Source organism: Ursus americanus, chromosome 11 (assembly GCF_024610735.1).
Source record: "Ursus americanus isolate L20-20 chromosome 11, mUrsAme1.1.p, whole genome shotgun sequence".
Lineage (NCBI taxonomy): Eukaryota > Metazoa > Chordata > Mammalia > Carnivora > Ursidae > Ursus > Ursus americanus.
This window is the reverse complement of record NC_142137.1, coordinates 73,446,533-73,466,797: the sequence shown is the minus strand read 5'-3', so window position 1 is coordinate 73,466,797 and position 20,265 is coordinate 73,446,533. Positions and strand designations below refer to the sequence as shown.

General features: G+C 42.8%; 1 protein-coding gene across 2 annotated transcripts; it reads left to right on the top strand.

The window, feature by feature from the left end:
• The first annotated feature begins 1,851 nt into the window (after nt 1–1,851).
• MPC1 (mitochondrial pyruvate carrier 1) lies at nt 1,852–19,414 on the top strand. Of its 2 annotated transcripts, XM_087865643.1 has the most exons (5): nt 1,852–2,025; nt 10,220–10,223; nt 17,677–17,773; nt 18,413–18,545; nt 18,897–19,414. In XM_087865643.1, exons 1-5 carry the CDS (start codon nt 1,955–1,957, stop codon nt 18,919–18,921), a joined length of 330 nt encoding a protein of 109 aa, XP_087721769.1. In that variant the 5' UTR covers nt 1,852–1,954; the 3' UTR covers nt 18,922–19,414. The 2 variants fall into 2 exon arrangements, with proteins under 2 accessions (XP_087721769.1, XP_045661419.2); XM_045805463.2 differs by lacking the exons at nt 1,852–2,025; nt 10,220–10,223 and adding an exon at nt 14,117–15,506.
• The last annotated feature ends 851 nt before the right edge of the window (nt 19,415–20,265 follow it).

The following is a 20,265-nucleotide window of genomic DNA, read 5'->3' as shown; positions in this document are numbered from 1 at the left end:
TAAATTTTAAATCTAATTGGAGGGATTCATGAATGGGGCAACATTCCCTCTAGCAAGTAGAGAGATGCTCCAAGGAGTTGTATAAAATGGAAGGTTTTTATAGGAACGAGGGTGGAGCAAAAAATTAGCAAAAGAAAAGATTGTTTCAGGGAGGGTCACTTTCCTCTGGCAGGAGGGGAGAGGGGTCTTATGCGGATTACTGCATCTCCTTTAGCGGTGGAGGTCGATGGAGAGGGCCCTCATGACAGATTACCTCATTGATAGACTGGAAAATTCCAGATTGACTGGCTTAAAATTCCACTCCTGTGAAGTTTGAAGTTAAATTTTGGTTTGCAAGACTGGTTCTGGTTTGCAGGATTGGAAGCAAGTGACTCCATCTTGGGCCTGTGGTTTTGTTTTGCTTTTTTAGCACTATTAATAATACTACTATTAATAATTAAGACGCCCTATGTTTTCTTAGCTTATATATTCCTACCTCCACCGTGAAGCACCAGTTCAACATAATTGACTTTCCTGGTGTTAAGGATGGATTTGTAATGTCGCCTATTCAGTCTTCAAATGAGGTCAAGGTCAGGTGTGACCCACGGAGGTCCTTAACAGGAAATGAATCTGATTCAGTCAAAGGCTTGCTATTTTCCTTCTCAAAAGCATTTTTCTTCAGTGTTATTTATTTTCATTGTAGAAATTTCAATAGGAACAAAAAAGTATACAGTGAGAAGTTTAGCTTCCCTCCACCCCTCTGCACTTAGCTATCTTTGGAGGCAGTCACTACTAACATTTTCCTTTTACCTTTGGAAACAGATTTATAGATTTTTCTTCTGTCCCTCTGCACAAATTAGTAGCAAACCATATACACAATTCTGCACCCTAATTTTTTTTTTGAAGATGTATTCATTTGAGAGCGAGAGAGCGCGAAGAGGAACGGGAAGGGCAGAGAGGGAGACAATCTCCAGCACACTCCCAGCAGAGCGGGGAGCGCCACCTGGGAACTTGATCTCGGGACCCCGATCATGACCTGAGACGAAAACAAGAGTCTGAGGTTTAACTGACTGCGACACCCAGGCGCCCCCGCACCTTGATTTTTCTTACCCATTTTAAAGATCTTTCCATACCAACACATACAGAGCCCCCTTCCCCTTCCAAGCTGCCGTACAATATTCAATGCAATGGATGCAGCGTGATTTAACTCTCTTTATGGATGGACATATTAAAAACAATGCTGTACATCTGAAATTGCACAAGCTTGCTGGTCTGTCCATTGTCAATGTCAGCCACCCGCCCAGCGCCCAAGGCGGTTACATCCGATCTACGTTCCTGCCAGTGATGCCCGGCAGCCCCGGTCCCCTACACCTTCACCAAAGGCATTTCCAGGGACCCGATCGCCTTCACTTGGGGCCCGCAGAAGTCTGCAAAGAGCCGAACAACCGAAGCCTCCGGTCCTCCCTCCCCGATGCGGCGCCGCGGAGCCAGCGGCCCGGGCTCCTTGCCGCGCGTCCCCACCGCGGACTGCTGCGGGCCGCACACGCCGGCACTCCCGGCGCGCTCGGGGCCGGCTCAAGGTGCCCTTGCGAGGACGCCGCCACACACCCTCGGGCGGCCGCAGGAACCCGGCCCATCAGCGGCAGGACCGTCACCACCACGCCAGGGGGACGGCCAGCCAATCCCCGGCGGGCCCCGGCCGTTTTACGGCAGCAGGCCCCGCCCCCGACCGCCGCTGAGGGGCTGTGAGGAGGTGTGGGGCGCGCACGAGCCAATCCGCGCCGCCGCCTCCCGCCCTGTCTCCTCCCATAGGTCGAGAGCCGGCCGGTGCGGCGCGGCCGTAAGGCGGAGCTGGCTGTCGTGAGGCGGGCCCGCGGGCGGGTGCGGTGTCCGAGCTGTCCGCTAGGTTGGGTGTCATTGGGCTCCGAGGAGCGGACGCGAGGGCAGTGTGGGCTGCCTGGTGTCGGGCACGGCCATGGCGGGCGCGCTGGTGCGGAAAGCGGCGGACTATGTCCGGAGCAAGGACTTTCGGGACTACCTCATGAGGTGACGAGACCCCCGGGCCCGACCCCCGGAACCACCGAGGGCTCCCGGAGGTCGGGTCCGCGCCGCGCGGGACGTGAAGCCACAAGGGCGCGGTAGCCGGGCAGCAGGGCAGCGGGGCGGTGGCCGGGCGGCGGGGCAGCGGCTGGGCAGCGGGATAGGGACCGACGGGGCAGCGGGGCGGCGGCTGGCGGGGGCTCCGGGGCGGCCGGGCAGGAGACCGCGGGGCAGGAGACGGCGGGCAGCGGGAGGACCCTCGCCCCCGGCGCGGTTTCCTGGCTGTAAGTCGCCAGGCCCCCGAAGTCAGGCGGGGCTTGCTGCACCTGCCCGGCAGCTGCGCGCCCAGGTGTGCGGTGGCGGTGGCGGTGGCGGTGGCGGTGGCGGTGGCGGTGCCGGGAGGCGCCAGCGGGAGGCGCTGTGAGAGCGCTGGTGAGCGCAGGTGCGCAGCAGGTGCGCTGCAGGTGCGTTGCAGGTGCGCGAACGCCTCTTCTGTAGTCACAGAAATACATACGCGGTCCACCTCGCCTTTCGGTTATCTCGTTTTAAAGATTTTCAGTTTAAGCGGGGAGGGAAATCAAATCTCACGTGTTTTTATATACGAATATTCTGCCAACCATGGTGGAGTATCTCCAAGGACATACTTTCTCTTACTTGATTTCCTTTCCAGTTAGAATCAAAGGGCATTGGCGGATGAAAGGCCTCAAGACACACTTTCTGTATTTTATTTTCACCTCGAGTCTTGAGATGCCTGTTTTCATTTCAGAATATTTAGAATAACTTGAAACAGTTTTAAATAGTTTTAGGTGTATAATTTTTAGTTTTCTTGTGTTGTAATTTTAAAGCCTAGATCGGTGTAGGGCTGCGTTTTGGTGTTTTTTTTCTTTTTTTCAATAGTTAATAGTGTGGTAAAGAGGCAAAGTGATGACAGCTGAGGAGAAATAAGTCCTATAACCATCCAAAGGTACAGTGTGAAGGCAACTGAATTTTTGCCGATATAAAAGGATTAATTTTTAAGGCCTGGACTGTGTTGCAAATACTGTTTACTTCTAATTTTACAGAGCAGTACCATGAGAAATATAATTCAGTCTCAAATGATAGAGTAATTTTGGAAACAAGCTTCACTCCTGATTTTCCAGATAGGAAGTTTCTGTACTTAAATAGGACTGTGATTAATTAAGACAGATGTTCAGTACCGCGGAGCAGAGTGGTTTATCAGATTAATGTGTTGGGAAAATCTGAGCAAGTAGTAATACGAGGATATGTTCTTAGTCCCTGCAGTTAAGTTTCTCTGGCTTTGAATGTTACCTTTTTTATTAATGTTTTCTGCTTTGGATAACGAGCCTTCCTAATCCTTAGGTACAGCTAAGGATAAAATTGCATAGAATAATTAGGAGTAAAGTAATTACACTTATTCATATTTTTAAAAAATACTGATGGTTATGTAATGTTCGTAATAGTGTTATGTAATGTAATAATAGGAATAGTTTGTTAAGTGTATTTTCCAGGAAGAGAGCCTGGTTTTCTATTTCTTATTTCTATTATTTTTACTATTCTATTTATTTTTCTTTTTTCCTCAAGTAGGTGGTTTTCTAAGAGCCAGGCTTTTCCATTAAATACTTTGACATATGGCTTACCCTTTTTTCTAAGATTAACTTAATGTGGCTTAATGTGTATATACTTTTTCCAGTGTTACTTTGAGTTAAGCTTTGACTAAATGAGGAAAAGAAGAGAATTGCAGTGTCTAGGAGGAGTGCTGCCTGCTAGGGCACCGGACAGAAGAACCACTTCTAACCAAGGGACTGCAAGCAAGTCCAATCCCAGTGGACCTCGATTACTGTGACATGGGTTTAATGATAATTCCCTATCTGGTTGAGTTTTTGAGAACGTTAAACTGGATGAGGGATGTGAAAATACTTGGAAACTCCAAATCACTGTTCAATTTATATTCTGCTATTTTTTGTGTGTGAGCAGAAACATTGTATACTGTTATGGAAAAAGTTAAAATCTTAAGTGTGAGGCGTGAAGCTCGTTGATTTTTGACCTGGAATTACTTTTGTGAACTGAATAGGTGGAGTGAGATGCCAGGCTTGTATTCCCTACCATTCTTGGAACAGTGGGATTTACTGCCAGCATTGCCAGTGATGGAGGTTGAGGGCTGGTATCTGAACTCTCACCAGAAGATCTTTATTTAAGCTTTTTCTCCTAGAAAGAGAAATTCTTCCTCCTAGAACTTATCAGAGGAAAGTTTTCCCTCAGTGTTCTTCCAAGCCTCTTGCTCACAGCCCTGCTGTGCTTTTGTAAAGAAAAATGAAGCATAAAGAAGAAAATTTCATTTTGTCCCTTTTCTGGATCAGAAATGAGGTTCTGTGGGGCGCCTGGGTGGCACAGTGGTTAAGCGTCTGCCTTCGGCTCAGGGCGTGATCCTGGCGTTCTGGGATCGAGCCCCACATCAGGCTCCTCCGCTATGAGCCTGCTTCTTCCTCTCCCACTCCTCCTGCTTGTGTTCCCTCTCGCTGGCTGTCTCTATGTGTCGAATAAATAAATAAAATCTTAAAAAAAAAAAAAGAAATGAGGTTCTGTGTCTTCTCACTTCCTCAATAACTTGTTCTGTCTACTTTGCACTCCCTACCAACTGAAGATCTGGACTCCTTTTACAGCTTACTGGAGGGATATAGAGATTTTTCTAAACTAAAGCTGTTCCAGAATTTTAAGAATTATTTTTATAACATAGCTGGGTGTTTCAGCAAAAATTTAAAATCATATTTCATACAGATATTTAAAGTTCTGTCAATCACATTTTATGAGTAAGACTGAAATGTCTTTCTTACTAAAGTGGATTTCTAAGTGCATTTTTTCTTTTTTTCCCCCCCAAGTGTATTTTTTCTTTTTAAAGTTTTATTTTTAAGTAATCTCTACACCCAGTGTGGGGCTCCAACTCATAATCCTGAAATCAAGAGTAGCGTGCTCTACCAACTGAGCCAGCCAGGCACCCCTCTGAGTGTATTTTAAAATGTTGATTTTTTCCCACCGAGAAACAGGAGTTAAGGAAACAGGCTGTAACCATAGGTGGTGTGTGGACATTGATTGGATCCAGCATAGAAGAAAACAGCTGTAAAAGGCATTATCAGGACAACCAGGGACAATTAAATAGGGTCTTAATATTAGATAATATTAAGTAATTACTGACAATTTTTATTAGAAGTGATTTACAGTATTATTAAACCCAAGTGATGAGTTAGAACTCTAGCCCTGGTGATTTTTAGCTGTGTGGTCCTGGGCAATTACTTACCTTCTGTGCTTTGGTAGCTGTTTACCAACATAACAGTGCTTCACAAGAGTAATATTCCATGTTTAATTCCCAGGGTTCTGGTACTCTGTTTTGGGGTGCCTTCCATCTCTCCTGTCACCGATTTCTTACCTTAATGAGGATCTTCAATCAAGAACTTCCTGGATCTCTATTACCTTTTTTTTTTTTTTTTTTTTTAAGTAATCACCATGCCCAACGTGGGACTTGAACTCATGACCCTGGGGTCAAGAGTCCTGTGCTCTACTGACTGAGCCAGCCAAGCATCCCCTATCTTTTTTTTTTCTTCATATACCTTCTTGATGGAGTAAAAGAAGATAGCTCTTTTTGCTTTTGCTCTTCCTGTCCTCATGTCCTTTCATTCCTTCCCTGTCCTGAATTTTGGTTAGGAAGAATAAATGAGATTGAACAAATAAGTTCTGAGGTGTAGGACCTATGCTTTAATGATTGAGTCAGTAGCAGTCTATGCAGATTTACAAAACAGATTTATCCCCCTTCCTGAGAGGTGAACAGATATATGTGTATATGCATGTATGTATTTGAATATATACATGTAAAGGATGTTTTCTTAAGCAGAACCTAGATCATGGAGTGTTGTTAAATTCATTTGTCTGTTAGCACACTTACAAATCTGAAATTAATGAAGTGTTTGCTATGAAAATGCTTTAGTTAATAAGGTATGCTATTCTAATTTTAACTCCTTGTTTTCAGGAAAGCTTTAAAGATTTCTCCTTACTACCCAGGTGAGAAGTTGCAGTGGAACAACAGGAACCCTTTCCCAAATGATAGACTAGCAGAGCTGGAACAGACCTGAGGAGTCTGATAGTCCAACACCTCACTTGCCACATGAGAAACTGACATCTAGAGCAAACTTGAAACCCTCTGGACACCAAGTCTGTAGAGCCACGGCGGGAATGTCGGGTTAGGATTTAGAGGAAAATAGTAATGCACAAGAATGGTTTCAAAAAGAAGGTTGGGGCCCCTGGGTGGCTCAGTCACTTGAGCATCCGACTCTTGATTTCAGTTCAGATCGTGATCTCAGGGTCCTGAGGTCGAGCCCCGTGTCGGCTCCGTGTTTAACGCAGAGTCCGCTTTTCCCTTTCCCTCTGCTCCCCCCCCCCCCCGCTCATTCTCTCTCTCACAAATTAATTAATTAAATTTCTTTTAAAAAGAAGTAAGGTGTAGGGTACTTTGTGCCTCTCCTCTCTGCCACGCGGCTTCTGCTACCCTGCCCTTTGTTTTCCTTCCCCGCCGTGTAACTGACCTTCAACATGTCATGAAGCGGATAGTGTTGAAGCAGAATGGGCCACAAGAGAACCTTGTTGTCTGTACAGTCCAGTTTCCAGAGGTCTTTTCTGTCGTCCAGTTAGTTTGGACCAGCTAAATACAGTGGGACATCATATATTCTAGTTGTGGAAACTCCCTCATTTTAACTTGAATTAGAAAATCTGGTAAAACTTTGTGACAATAAATAAAACGGTGAGCGTTTTCAGGCTGCAGAACTGCAGCTTAGAGCATCCCAGACTCTTACCCCACTTTACTGTAAGTCGTGGCGTAAAGAGACTGTGCGAGGCTGTGGCTTGGATTCCTTTAGTCCTATCCAAGCAAGTTACCGGTTACACAGACTACCAGTGCTCTCAGACAAAGCCAACAGCTCCTGTCTGTAATGTGAGGAAAATAAACTCAGATTGGCCGTTTTCAAACATTATGAAAATAAAAGTGAGCTTAGAAGAAATCTCGAACCCACCAATCACTTCTAAATTAAAGAGAAGAAGATAAGGTTTTGGGGGGTTTTGTTCTGTTTTGTTTTTAACCACATGGTGGTTGTCCTTCATCCTCATCCTCAACCAGGAAGGTTGAGCTTACCCCTGAGAGTTCAAGGTTGTAAGTGAACACAAGAAGAAAGACCCTTATACTTTTTTTTTTTTTTAACCTTCATGGAAATAAAAGCAGCATACCGAATAGAAAAATCAAGGTTGTTTTTGTTTTTGTTTTTAAAGATTTATTTATTTGAGAGCATGCGTGCACGCTGCTGAGGGGATAGGGAAGAGGGAGAGAATCTCAAGCGGACTCTGCACTGAGCACGGAGCCCAACTTGGGGCTCCATCTCATGACCCTGATATCATGACCTGAGCCGAAATCAAGAGTGGGACATTTAACTGACTGAGTCACCCAGGCGCCCCAAAACCAAGGATATTTTTACAGTTTTACATTACTCTCCCCAAATTGAAGTTTGTGTGTTGCTCATAAATTTATCATTCTTTGGAACAGATATTCATACACACTAAGAAGCTTTTCTTTTTTTCATTCACATGGCTCTGCGAAAATACGCATTCCAGATTTTCCGACTCGGTAGTTGATTCATGTTTTGGACAACTGACTAGAATTAAGGGATGTTGAGTTGTAGATCTGTGTATTTCCTAGTGTCGTTTCGAACGATTTTATTCTCTGATTGTTTTACAGTCATCGAATCACTAAGTAATCAACATGATGTTCTTTTCGAACAGAATTTTTATTCAACTTATTTAAACTCTAACAAAACAGCTCAGCCATTTCTCAGATCCCTCACTCCCTGCCTCTGGCAGCCCTCAATCTGTTCTCTGTGTCTACTGAGCTTGTTTGTTTGTTTGTTTGTTTGTTTGAGGATTACACGTACAAGGGAGATCACACGGTATTTGTCTTTCTCTGCCTTATTTCACTTAGCATAGTGCCCCTGAGGTCTGTCCATGTTGTAGCAAATGGTAAAACTGATATTTTGTTATGGCTGAGTAATATTCCGTTGTGTTTATGTACCACAATTTCTTGATCCATTCATCCATCAGAAGACACGTAGGTTGTTTTCATATCTTGGCTGTTGTAAATAATGCCTCAGTGAACATAGGGTATATATGTCTTTTCAAATTAGTGTTTTTGTTTTCTTCAAATACCCAGAAGTGGAATTGCTGGATCATATTTAATTCGGTTTGAATTTTTTGAGGGACCACCATACTGTGTGCCACGGTGGCCACACCAGTTACACGCCCACCAACAGTGCGCAACCAGTTTATGTTCTCCACATCTTCGCCAACACCTAGTTTTAATATTGTTGATAGTAATCATTGTACCAGGTGTGTGGTGGTACCTCGTGGCTTTGATTTGCGTTTGCATTTTCCTGATGATTAGTGAATGTTGAATATCTTTTCATGTACTATTGGCCATCTGTAAGTCTTTTTTGGAAAAAAAAAATCTGTTCAGATATCTGCCCCTTTTTTAATCAAACTGGTTTTTTGTTTTTTGTTTTTTTTTTTTTTTTGCTATTGGGTTGTAAGTTATGTATTTTGAATATTAGCCCTTTATCAGATACATGATTTGCAAATATTTTCTCCCATTCAATATGTTGCCTTTTCATTTTACTGATGGTTTCTTTTACTGTTCAGAAGCTTTTTAGTTTGATGTAGTCCTACTTACTTATTTTTGCTTTTGCTGTCAGATTCAGAAAATCATTGCCAAGACCAGTGTCAAGGAGCTTACCACCTAGTTTTCTTCTAGGAGTTTTATGGTTTCAAGTCTTACATTCAAGTCTTTAATCCATTTTTGTGTATAGCATAAGATAATGGGCCAGTTTCATTCTTTTGCATGTGGCTGTCCAATTTTCCCAATACTATTTATTGAAGAGACTGTCTTTTCGGCATGGTATATGGTATGTTCTTGGCTCCTTTATCATAAATTTATTGACCATATATATGTGTGGGTTTATTTCTGGGCTCTATTCTGTCCTATTGATCTCTGTTTTTATGCCAATACCATACTCTTTTAGTTACTACATCTTTGTAGTATAGTTTGAAATCAGGTAACCTGATGCCTCTAGCTGTGTTCTTCTTTTTTGAGATTGCTTTGCCTATTTGAGGTCTTTTATGATTCCATGCAAATTTTAGGGTTGTTCTATTTCTGTGGAAAATGCCGTTGGACTTTTGATAGGGATTTCATTGAATCTGTATAATTGCTTTGGATAGTGTGAACATTTTAACAATATTAGTTCTTCCCATCCCTGAGCATGGAATAGCTTTGCACTTATTTGTGTCTTTAATTTCTTTCGCTCATGTCTTGTAGTTTTCAACATACAAGCCTTTCACCTTCTTGATTAAATTTATTCCTAGGTATTCTTTTTGATGCGATTGTAAATGGGATTTTTTAAAAATATATTTTGTTTATTTGACAGAGACAGAGCACAAGCAGGGGGAGGGATAGAGGGAGAGGGACAAGCAGACACCCTGCTGAGCAGGGAGTACCATGTGGGACTTGATCCCAGGACTCCAGGGTCACAACCTTAACATTTTTTGGTGGCATCTTCAGGGTTCTCTATATTATATCATGTCAATCGCAAATAGTAACAGTTTTTTCCTCTAAGTTTTTTTTTCTTAAGATTCATTTATTTGAAAGAGAGAGCACACGAGCAGGGTGAGGGGCAGAGGGAGAGGGAGAGAGATTCTCAAGCAGAGTCCCTGCTGAGTGTGCAGCCCAACTTGAGTCTCAATCTCAGGACTCTGAGATTGTGACCTAAGCCAAAATCAAGAGTCACTTAACTGACTAAGCCACCCAAGTGCTCCTTAAAGATTTTATTTTTAAGTAATCTGTACACCCAACATGGGGCTCGAGCTCACAACCTTGAGATCAAAAGTCATGTGCTCCACCAACCAAGCCAACCAAGTGCCCCACAAATAGTGACAGTTTTACTTTTTTCTTTCTCAGTGCCCTTTCTTTTCCTTCCTAATTGCTCTGGCTAGGACATCCAATACTATGTTGAATAAAAGTGGCAAGAGTAGACATCCTTGTTCCCGATCTTGTTCTGAGTGCAGCATTAGATGTGTGCTTGTTTTATGTGGTCTTTATTATGGTCAGTTACTGTTTTATCAGTACAGTCTCTGTTTCTGCTTTGTTGAGAGTTGTTATCAAAAATGAGTGTTCGGTTTTGTCAGATGTTTTTCTGCATCTGTTGAGATACTCATATTGTTTCTACCCTTCATTTTGTTAGTGTGGTGTGGTGTGGTGCCGCATGTTCATTTGTGGGTGTTGAACCATCCTTGACTCCCTAGAGTAAGTCTCACTTGATCATACTGTATCATCATTTTAATGTATTGTTGAGTTTGGTTTACTAATAGTTTATTGAGGATTTTTGCAGCTGTGTTCATCAGGGATATTGACCTGTAATTTTCCATTTTGTATGGCATCCTTGTTTAGTTTTGGTATCAGGGCAATGCTGGCCTTGTAAAATGTTTTTATAAGAGTTCTCCCTCTTCTAGCTTTTGGAAGTGTTTGAAAGGGATTGGTATTAATTCTTCATTGAATGTTTGGTAGAATTCACCAGTGAAGCTCTGTGGTCCTGGACTTCTGTTTATTGGGAGGTTTTTGATTACTGATTCAGTCTCTTCACTAGTAATCAGTCTGTTCAGATTTTCTATTTTATCATGATTCAGTTGTGGTAGGTTGTATGTTTCTAGGAATTTATCCATTTCTTCTAGGTTATCCAGGTTGTTTATGTACAGTTATTCATAGCAGTCTCTTACAGTCCCTTGTATTTCTGTGGTATCACTTTTAATCTCTTTTTCATTTCTGGTTTTATTTGAGTTCTCTCTTTTTTTTCTTGGTGAGTCTAGCCAAAGTTTTGTTTATCTTTTCAAAGAACCAGCTCTTGGTCGTATTGATCTTTTATCTTTTTTGGTTCTAATTTCATTTATTTCTGCTCTAATCTTTGTTATTTTTTTTTTTATTTATTTATTTGAGAGAGGGAGAGAGCATGAGAGGGGGGAGGGTCACAGGGAGAAGCAGACTCCCCGTCAATCAGGGAGCCTGACATGGGGCTCAATCCCAGGACTCCAGGATCATGACCTGAGCTGAAGGCAGACAACCAACTGACTGAGCCACCCAGGCACCCCTAATCTTTTTTTTCTTCCTTCTAGTAACTTTGGGCTTTTTTTGTTCTTTTTATATACTTCCTCTAAGTATAATTTTAGGTTGTTTGAGACTTTTCTTGTTTCTTGAGGTAGGCGTTTATTGCTTTGAACGTCGTTCTTAGAACTGCTTTTGCTGCATCCCACAAATTTTGGTATGATACATTTCCATTTTCATCTGTCTCAAGGCATTTGTTTATTTCTTTGACCTATCAGTTACTCAGCATGTTGTTTAATCTCCATATATTTGTGAATTTTCCAGTTTTCTTCATGTAAATTTCTGGTTTCATATCACTATGGTTGGAAAAGATGCTTGATCTCTATCTTAAATTTATGAAGACTTGTTTTGTGGCCTAAGACATGATCTATCTTGGAAAATGTTCATGTTCCCTTAAGAAGAATATGTACTTTGTCGCTTTTGGATGAAGTGTTCTATATATATATATATGTAAATCTGTTAACTTCATCTGGTCTAACTTGTCAGTTAAGGCCAATGTTGCCTTACCGGTTTTATCTGGATGATTTATCCATTGATGTAAGCAGGGTATTAAAGTCCTCTGCTGTTATTAAGCTGATGTCTCTTTCTCCCTTTAGGTATGTTAATATTAGCTTTATATAGTTAGATGCTCCTGTGTTGCAACTGTTAGGTCCCCTAGTTGGATTAACCCCTTTACCATTATGTAACACCCTTTTTGGTCTCTTATTACAGTTTTTGTTTTAAAGTCTATTTTGTCTGATATCAGTAAAGATAACTCTATTCTTTTGGTTTCCATTTGCATGGAATCTTTTTCTGTCCTTTCATTTTAGTTTGTTCTTACATCAGAAGTGTTGTTGTACACAGCATGTAGATGAATCTTGTTTTTTTACCCATTCAGCTGTTCTTTTGATTGGAGAATTTAGTCTATTTACATTTAAAGGAGTTGTTGGTGGGTATGCGCTTATTGCCATTTTGTTTGTTTTTGGATATTTTTGTAGTTCTCTGTTATGTTGTTCTATCACTCTCTTCCTTTGTAGTTTGATGACCTTTATTTTTTGCTATTTACTCTAGGTTTTTGCTCTGTGGTTGTCATGAGGCTTATATATAACAGCCCATATCTGTTAACAGTTTTCAGTTGATAACAACTGTAAGTTTGGCCGGATTCTAAAGCTCAACATTCCCCCCCTGCCTTATTTTATGTTTTTGGTATATTTTACATCTTTTTATCTTGTCTGTCCCTTAACTAATTATTTTAATCATTGTTATTTTTACTATTTTTGTCTTTTAACCTTCATACTAGCTTTATAAGTAAGTAATCCACTTACCTTTACTATATTTATTTTTCCAGTGAGATTTATTCTTTCATATGTGTTCTTATTACTAATTAACCCTGTTTCTTTTAAGGCTAGTTTAATGGCGATGAACTTCTTTAGCTTTTGCTTGCCTGGAAAATTCTTTCTCCTCCAATTCTGAATAACTTTGCTGGGTGGGGTATTCTTGGTTGGAAGATCATTTTTTGTGTGATCACTTTCATACTGTAAAGTAAAGTAGAATTTGAACTGTTGTACAGTTCAGGAAGAGTCCTGAATTGAAAATTAAATTATCTCCAAGTTGACATTTTAGGTTTTTGGGGTTTTTAAAAGATTTTATTTATTTATTTGAGAGAAACAAAGATAGCAACATATATAGAGAGAGCATGAGCAGGGAGGAGAGGGAGAAGCAGTCTCCCCACTGAGCAGGGAGCCTGACACAGGACTCAATCCCAGGACCCTGAGATCAACGATCCAAGCTGAAGGTAGACACCCAACCAACTGAGCCACCCAGGTGCCCCAACATTTTAGGTTTTAAAACTACATCTTTTAAAATATTCTTATGGGGAAAAAATGTGCCACTGGTAATTTATAGCTAATTAAATATGGTTCTTTGTTCAGGATCTGAACTGGTCAGTTAAGGCCAATGTTGCCTTATCGATTTTATCTGGATGATTTATCCATTGATGTAAGCAGGGTATTAAAATCCTCTGCTATTATTAAGCTGATGTCTCTTATTAGCTTTAAGAATAGTGACACTGCAAAAAACAAAATATCCAGGCAAGAAATGAGCGGAAGATATGAACAGACGTTTCTCCAAAGTAGACATACAAATGGCCAACAGACCATTTTCATTATAATGAAAAAATGCTCAACATCACTCGGCATCAGGGAAATACAAATCAAAAAACCAAAATGATATATCACCTCACACCAGTCAACTGGCTAAAATTAACAAGTCAGAAAACAACAAATGTCAGCAAGGATGCAGTGAAAGAGGAACCCTCTTACACGATTGGTGGGAATGCAAACTGGTGCAGCCACTGTGGAGAACAGTATGGACGTTCTGCAAAAAGTTAAACATAGAGCTACACTTTGGCCCAGCAATTGCATTACTGGGTATTTATCCAAAGGATATAAACACAGTGAACTGAAGGGGCACCTGCACCCCAATGTTTATAGCAACAATGTCCACAATAGCCAAAATACGGGAAGAGCCCAGATGATGTCTATTGACAGATGAATAGCTAAAGAAGATGTGGGATGGATGGATGGATAGATAGATAGATAGATGATGGAATATTACGCAGTAATCAAAAAGAATGAAAACTTGCCATTTGCAACAATGTGGATAGAACTATAGGGTCTAATGCTAAGTGAAATAGAGAAAGACAATTATCGTATGATCTCACTCATATGTGGAATTTAGGAAACAAAACAGATGAACATAGTGGAAGGGAAGGGAAAATAATAAAAGATGAAAATAGGGAGACAAACCGTAAGAGAGTTTTAACTCTAGGGAACAAACAGGGCTACCAGAGGGGAGATGAAAGGGGGGCTGGGGTAACTGGGTGATGGGCATTAAGGAGGGCACGTGATGTAATGAGCACTGGGTGTTATATGCAACTGATGAATCACTGAATTCTACCCCTGAAACTAACAACAACAAAGAACAGTGGCACTGCGGGTGGGTGTAGTCCACAGTCCACTACGTGTGCCGTCTGATGTGGTAAGGCAGTCCACCCCTTCCGCCGCAAAGACCCTGCAGAGTTTGGACTTCCTGTGAAATAGTCTTGGTAACACAGTCTGTTACCACAGCTGAAAGATAATTTGTTCAAACAATTCACTTAACATCAAAAGGCTCTTTCTAGGCTTCTTGTATTTCATAGTAGAACCTATTTGAAGAATACTATTAGCACTGTCAACAGATATTTTCACGCTGGAAATGAGAACCTTCTCAACCTCTAAGTCAAAATGGTGAGAAGAGCCATTTGGATGTGTGTTTATAAAGGATTTTTATAATTTTATTTCACTAACTCTTTCAACACATAAACTTTAAGATTTTGCTGTATAGAACAATTAATCTATATCCTGCAAAAAGAATTGCCATTTCAGAAATAGGAGTAATTCATTATAAAACTTTTTGATATATTTTTAAACGGTACCAGGTTTAACATTCAGAAAAACACAATGTTGAAAGTTTTTACTATTCATTCACTCACCAAATACTTTTTGAATGCCTTGTAAATGCCAGGCACTGTTTGAGGTTCCAGAGTTTTAGAAGTGAACAAAATGTAAAATTACGTGTCTGTTTTTAGGGGCTTTCGTTCTGGTGATAACTCGTTAGCACAAATGGTGAGCTCGCCATTACTAGAGTTCCGCAGCACTGTGTGTCTCCCAGCCTCGCCATTTCCAGATCAGCCTGCGCCGAGCCATCTCAGCCGTGAGCCACAGACGGCAGCGGACATCGTCCTGGTGGCTGCTCCGAATGACACGCACCACGGATGCCAACACACACTAGATCTCAGACACTTAGTACAAGAAGGAATGTAAAATACCACATCGCTAAGTTTTTGTTGAGTGCGTGTTCACATGAAAATATATTTGATACATTAGAATAAATTTAATAAAATTCTGTAGTTTCTTTTTACTTCTAATGTGGCTTCTAGAAATTTTAAAATTACGTATGTGGCTCCTAGTAGGTGACTTGCATTATATTTCTATTGGACAGCTTCACTCTGAGGCTTGCGTTCATTTTCATAAAACTGCGGTTTAATTTCGTTGGGTCAAAGTTGTTAGGAATGTGTGCTGCTCAGCTTGGCGTTCTGCTGCTGAAACGTAACCACACGTGTGAGGTTGAAGTAACGTAAAAGAACCAAAGTCTTCCAAAGCATCTGATCTTTGTTTTTTTCTTCCCCCCACATCTGTCCTGTCTGAACCTTGGGGACTCCTCACAAAATAGTACGGTAAGAAAACTGTTCTACTTTATTTCAGGCTCTTGCAGACCTTGTGCATTGCCAGACTTACGGACAGCAGCCCTGGCTTCCTTTGCTTGAGCTAGCACGTGCAGCCGCCGTGCCTGGTGGCTCTCCCAGTGGCCCCTTGGTGGTCCTCGTCCACTCTGGGTGCTCAGTCCTGGCAGGACCAGTGCATCGACTGCTGAGCTGAGGCAGCCTGGACCAAACGCATATTTCCAAACAGGGAAGTGAGAACTGGGAGCTTGCGCTAGATAGGAAGGATGCATTGTTAACTTCCTAAGGTTGGATCTTTTAGTAAACTAGTGTTGAGATCATTTTTACCTTTCATGTTCTTTTTAAGAAACCTGTTTTAAGTGTATCTCAGTGTTCATCATCACTGTGTGTATATCGCCCCTAACTTGCAGAACTCTGTTCACGCATAACAGTCCTCACACTAGAACCTATAACGCCACCATTTGAGTGCAGGTGCCCCAGGGCGACTTGAGGTGTCAGATTTATGCCATGGTCCTGCCCGTTGGCTCCGGCTGTGGGCGGAGACGCCTTTGTGCCTGGTGATGGAGAAACCGCCAGGCTCTGTTCCAGCCCCAGGTCTATGGATGAGAAGGTAGACATCGGAACCAACATGCAGAGCAGAGTTGTGGAAAGAGATGAACTAGAAAAAGATGAAACTAGACCAGAGTGGAGAAAGGCCTGGTCAGTAGGGGAGAAAAGGGAGACACTGGCATGACAGGGAGCTGAGAAAGGAAGTACCTCCCAGGAAAAGGACAGGTGGGGAAAGAAGGCAGCCAGTAAGGGAAGTCGAGGCACTCTCCCTCTCCAGACCTCTCCCACAGCTCTGGTGGGGAGGAGGGGGGGAAATGGCCACCCCATGTCCAGGTATAAGAAATTACAGTTCCAGCAGTGTGGGTCTTCCTGAGATAATAGCCAGTCCGAACACAGGAGGACTCATTAGCCACCCCAGATCCTCCGAGATTGTTTACACCAGCTGTGTCTGATTTACGGGGTCATAACTCACCTGTAGACGCTTCTGGACTTCGCGTGTTGGCCCCGTGGGAGCTCTGGCGAGTTACAGCTCCTTAAGGCCTGGGCCTCCTGTTTATATCGAAGCGTGTTAAGTAAGCATTTCGAAATATTCTCCTATCATGCCAAATGTAATTCTCATTTATTTTTCTTGCATTTCTCTGATTTCCTACTTCTTAATGGAATTTCAGATTTTAATGTCTCCTGGTCAATGTTAGAAATGCATTCAGCAGTCTGAATTTATCTTAAATGCTCTGACAGCAGAAGTGGATCCCTGATTCATAGTCTGATAACTAAAAAGGGTGTTCAGCCAACAATGTGTGGTTTCTTTCATACTTTAAAGAATTGCAAATTATTCATTCATAAAAGAATTTTTAATTTAATGGGAGAAGCCACTGAACTTAGTTCAGCCTCAGAACTTAAATCGATTGGATGTTGCTGCTGTTAACACAGACGATGTCATTTTGCTGTCCTGGGATGGCTGCTGTCACAGCATGAAAACTGTTGAGCCTTTTCTAAACGTAGGTTGTTGCTAGGACTTCGAAAGTATCTTCCAGTCTTAATTTCTTATTATCTTTGGGGTTCCAAGTGGAGATTTCCAGGCTCTCTGATCTAAATAGAGCTCATAGGAGCTGAAAAGCCAGTTCTCCCCTTTTACGTTGCTTTCTTCAGAAACGATCTCCAATCTAGGATCAGCATTGTAAGAGATACAAATATCTTAATGAAAATTTGAAAAGGAGGTTTTGATAGATGTAAGCATTACATTATCGAGAATAGTTGTAAGGAGGTTTAAATTGTGGCCAGCGGGAATTGGGTAAGAAGTTAATCTGATTTAAAGTTCTCTCAGTGGGACAGAGATTACCTAGCGGTAAGCTGGAAGTTGATGGGGACCTTGGTGAACGGCCAAGTCCTTTCTGACTCGGGGCTCACCCTGGAAGAGCCGCCGATGTCCAGGCAAACCCTTGAATAGTCCATGCCCAGATGTTAACCGGCCATCTGTTGACCAGTAAACCTGCACGATGTAAACGTGAAGGTTCATCTCCATCGTTTCCATTATCGTTTAAAGGAAGAAATTGCAGCTGTTCACAGCCCCGCCTTATCCTTCTCCTTTACTCTTCCCTTCCTCTCATTTTTGTAGCATTTCTGGGGCCCTGTAGCCAACTGGGGTCTTCCCATTGCTGCCATCAATGACATGAAAAAGTCTCCAGAGATTATCAGTGGGCGGATGACATTTGGTAAGGACACAGATTTGAATAATTGGGAGGACTTTAATACATATAATTATAGCATAATATGGCTCCTGTTTCCATTCGAGGTTTGTAGCTCCAGGTACTACAGTCAGTATTGGAAAGTTACGTACGGAATATGATGGCATGGAAGGGTGTTGCTTGTGCATGGGGAGGAAAAAACGGTGTTGTTTTGAAGTATTTATGCAGGAAGTGTTAGGGTCCTGTACATACAACTGAAGAATGTGTCCTCTTGAATTTCATTTGGAAGAAGTGGCTTCAAGTTTACTTGCCATCCCGATATTTGACCATAAAAGTCTTGTTGTGGGAATTAAGTAGCAATTCTTTCAGACAATGGCTTGCGAACAATTCTAAGGGGACAGAAAAAGCAGCTAGAACTAACAGCCCACTCTCGCAAACAAACATGTCCCTGAAATGTTTGCTAAGTAAAGTACCTACCAGTAGAGTAAATTTAGGATGAGCTTCCCAGTCGTGGGAGCATTTAGCAACAACTTGTATCATCCGTGCAAAGTTTTAGCAGAAGAGATTCTTTTGCTGGTGAAGGCAGTCGAGCCACTGATCAGTGACGGCGCCAGCCCCGAGTCCGCTAGGTTGTGAGTCATTGCTGTGCTCTGATGTTTCCGGCAGCCCTGTGTTGTTACTCCTTGACATTCATGAGATTCGCCTACAAGGTACAGCCTCGAAACTGGCTTCTGTTCGCTTGCCACGCCACGAACGAAGTAGCCCAGCTCATTCAGGGAGGACGCCTTATCAAACACGAGTAAGCAGATCCCGATTTTTTCGTTTCTGGTTTGAGAAATTGGGGAGAATGAAACTCACATCTTGAGGCCTTGGGGGGCTGGCGGTGAGTGTGTGCGTACAGAGATATGTGTTTGCAGTTGGGGAAACTGGATTCTAGCAAAAATGTGCCGTTGGAAAAGAAAAAATCTGCTGAATTTAAAACAGTGATTGGTCAGTGAATGCACTGCAAATTAACATGAAATAGGGTATTACCATTTTTATAAAATTATAAGTTGAAATAAATGTAAAGGTGTCTTAACACCATCCAAGGCCTTTGAGGCTGGCAGTGAAATTTGCTTCTCATTGAATTTTTCTTTGTGTTTATTTCCAGGATGAGTAAAAAGGCATCAGCATAACAGTGGAAAGTGAGAAACCAGGTGTTCCGAGGGACAGCCTCGCCCACGCCGCTGCGTCACAGAATCCGTGCTCAGAATAGCCTTGCTAAGGAAAAGAAGCTGAATGCTATTTTTACTAACCAATTTTTCTAGAAATAGCTGAGAGTCCCTAAACCAACTCTCTGCTGCCTTACACATATCGAATATTTTACTTCTCTTCATAAAGAGTAGCTCAAAATATGCAATCAATTTAATAATTCCCAATGATGGTTTTATCTGCAGTAATATGTATATTACTTGGTAGAATTTACTTAATGAAAAACTGAATAGAGAAAATTTGTAATTCTTAGCACTCAAGTACTCAGAATCCTTAACTCTTTACTGACCACGAGCCCACTGACTGGCCACGGCCACTGTCCTGGCCGGCGTTAGAGAACGTGTCTGTGCTTCCGTGAGGTGTGTATGTTCAAGTGCTGTAACTTAAAGGCAATAAATGACTTAAATATTTGTCAAACGAGTGTGATGAAATATTTTGCTGTTGAGAAACAGCAGAACTGTAAGATCCCTGGAAAGATCGTTGTGGGTAAGAGGGTGGAGCGCCTGGAAAGGTATCCCAGTGGCTGGAGGGAGGGGTGGCAGGCTGGAGGGCCGGCCTCTGGACAGTGCCCACCGGTACTCAGAGAACCGAGCTGCGTCCCGGGGCTGGGGACACGGGCGCCTGGCGGGAGGGGGGCAGTCAGCTGGGGAGCCCACAACGAACACAGGCTTACAGGTCAGCTCACGTTATGCAGCGAAGTCGGGCTGTAAGGGCTCCTCCGTGCATGGTCGCAGCGCCTTCTGTTCCGGGCGGCAGGGGTGGCTGAGAGCAGCAAAGGCACAGCAGACTCAGGCGGGGTGTGCGCCCCGAGTCGTTTCTCTGCGGCCGCTTGTTTTTCTGGACAGGTGCGAGATCATTGACAACGCGTTTTTATCTGTGTTCTCTCGTGCAAGCTGCACACAGGCCAGGAGGGGGGGCAGGCAGGACAGGTGCTGCTTCCCTTTTGTGGGTGAGGGAGAGCGGCTGGGAGCAGGGGGCGTCATGTGGGCCCCTGGCCACCAGCCGCACCGGCCACCGCATCCTTGATACCCTCGGGCTCATCGCTCTGCAGTGGACCGGCTGCAGTGGGTGAGAGGCTGGACTGGCTTCGGGAAGTTCATACAACGCCTTCTACTCTAAAGCAAGTACCATTGCTTGTGAGAGACCCAAACTGCAGGGGCGTAGAAAGTACCCCTGAAACCCTCCTGGCCTTTGCGCTTGTCCCCTCCCCCACACCAGCCACTGCTGTGTCTGTGGTTTAGGATCTTCCTCCTTCGTCACCTTAGAAG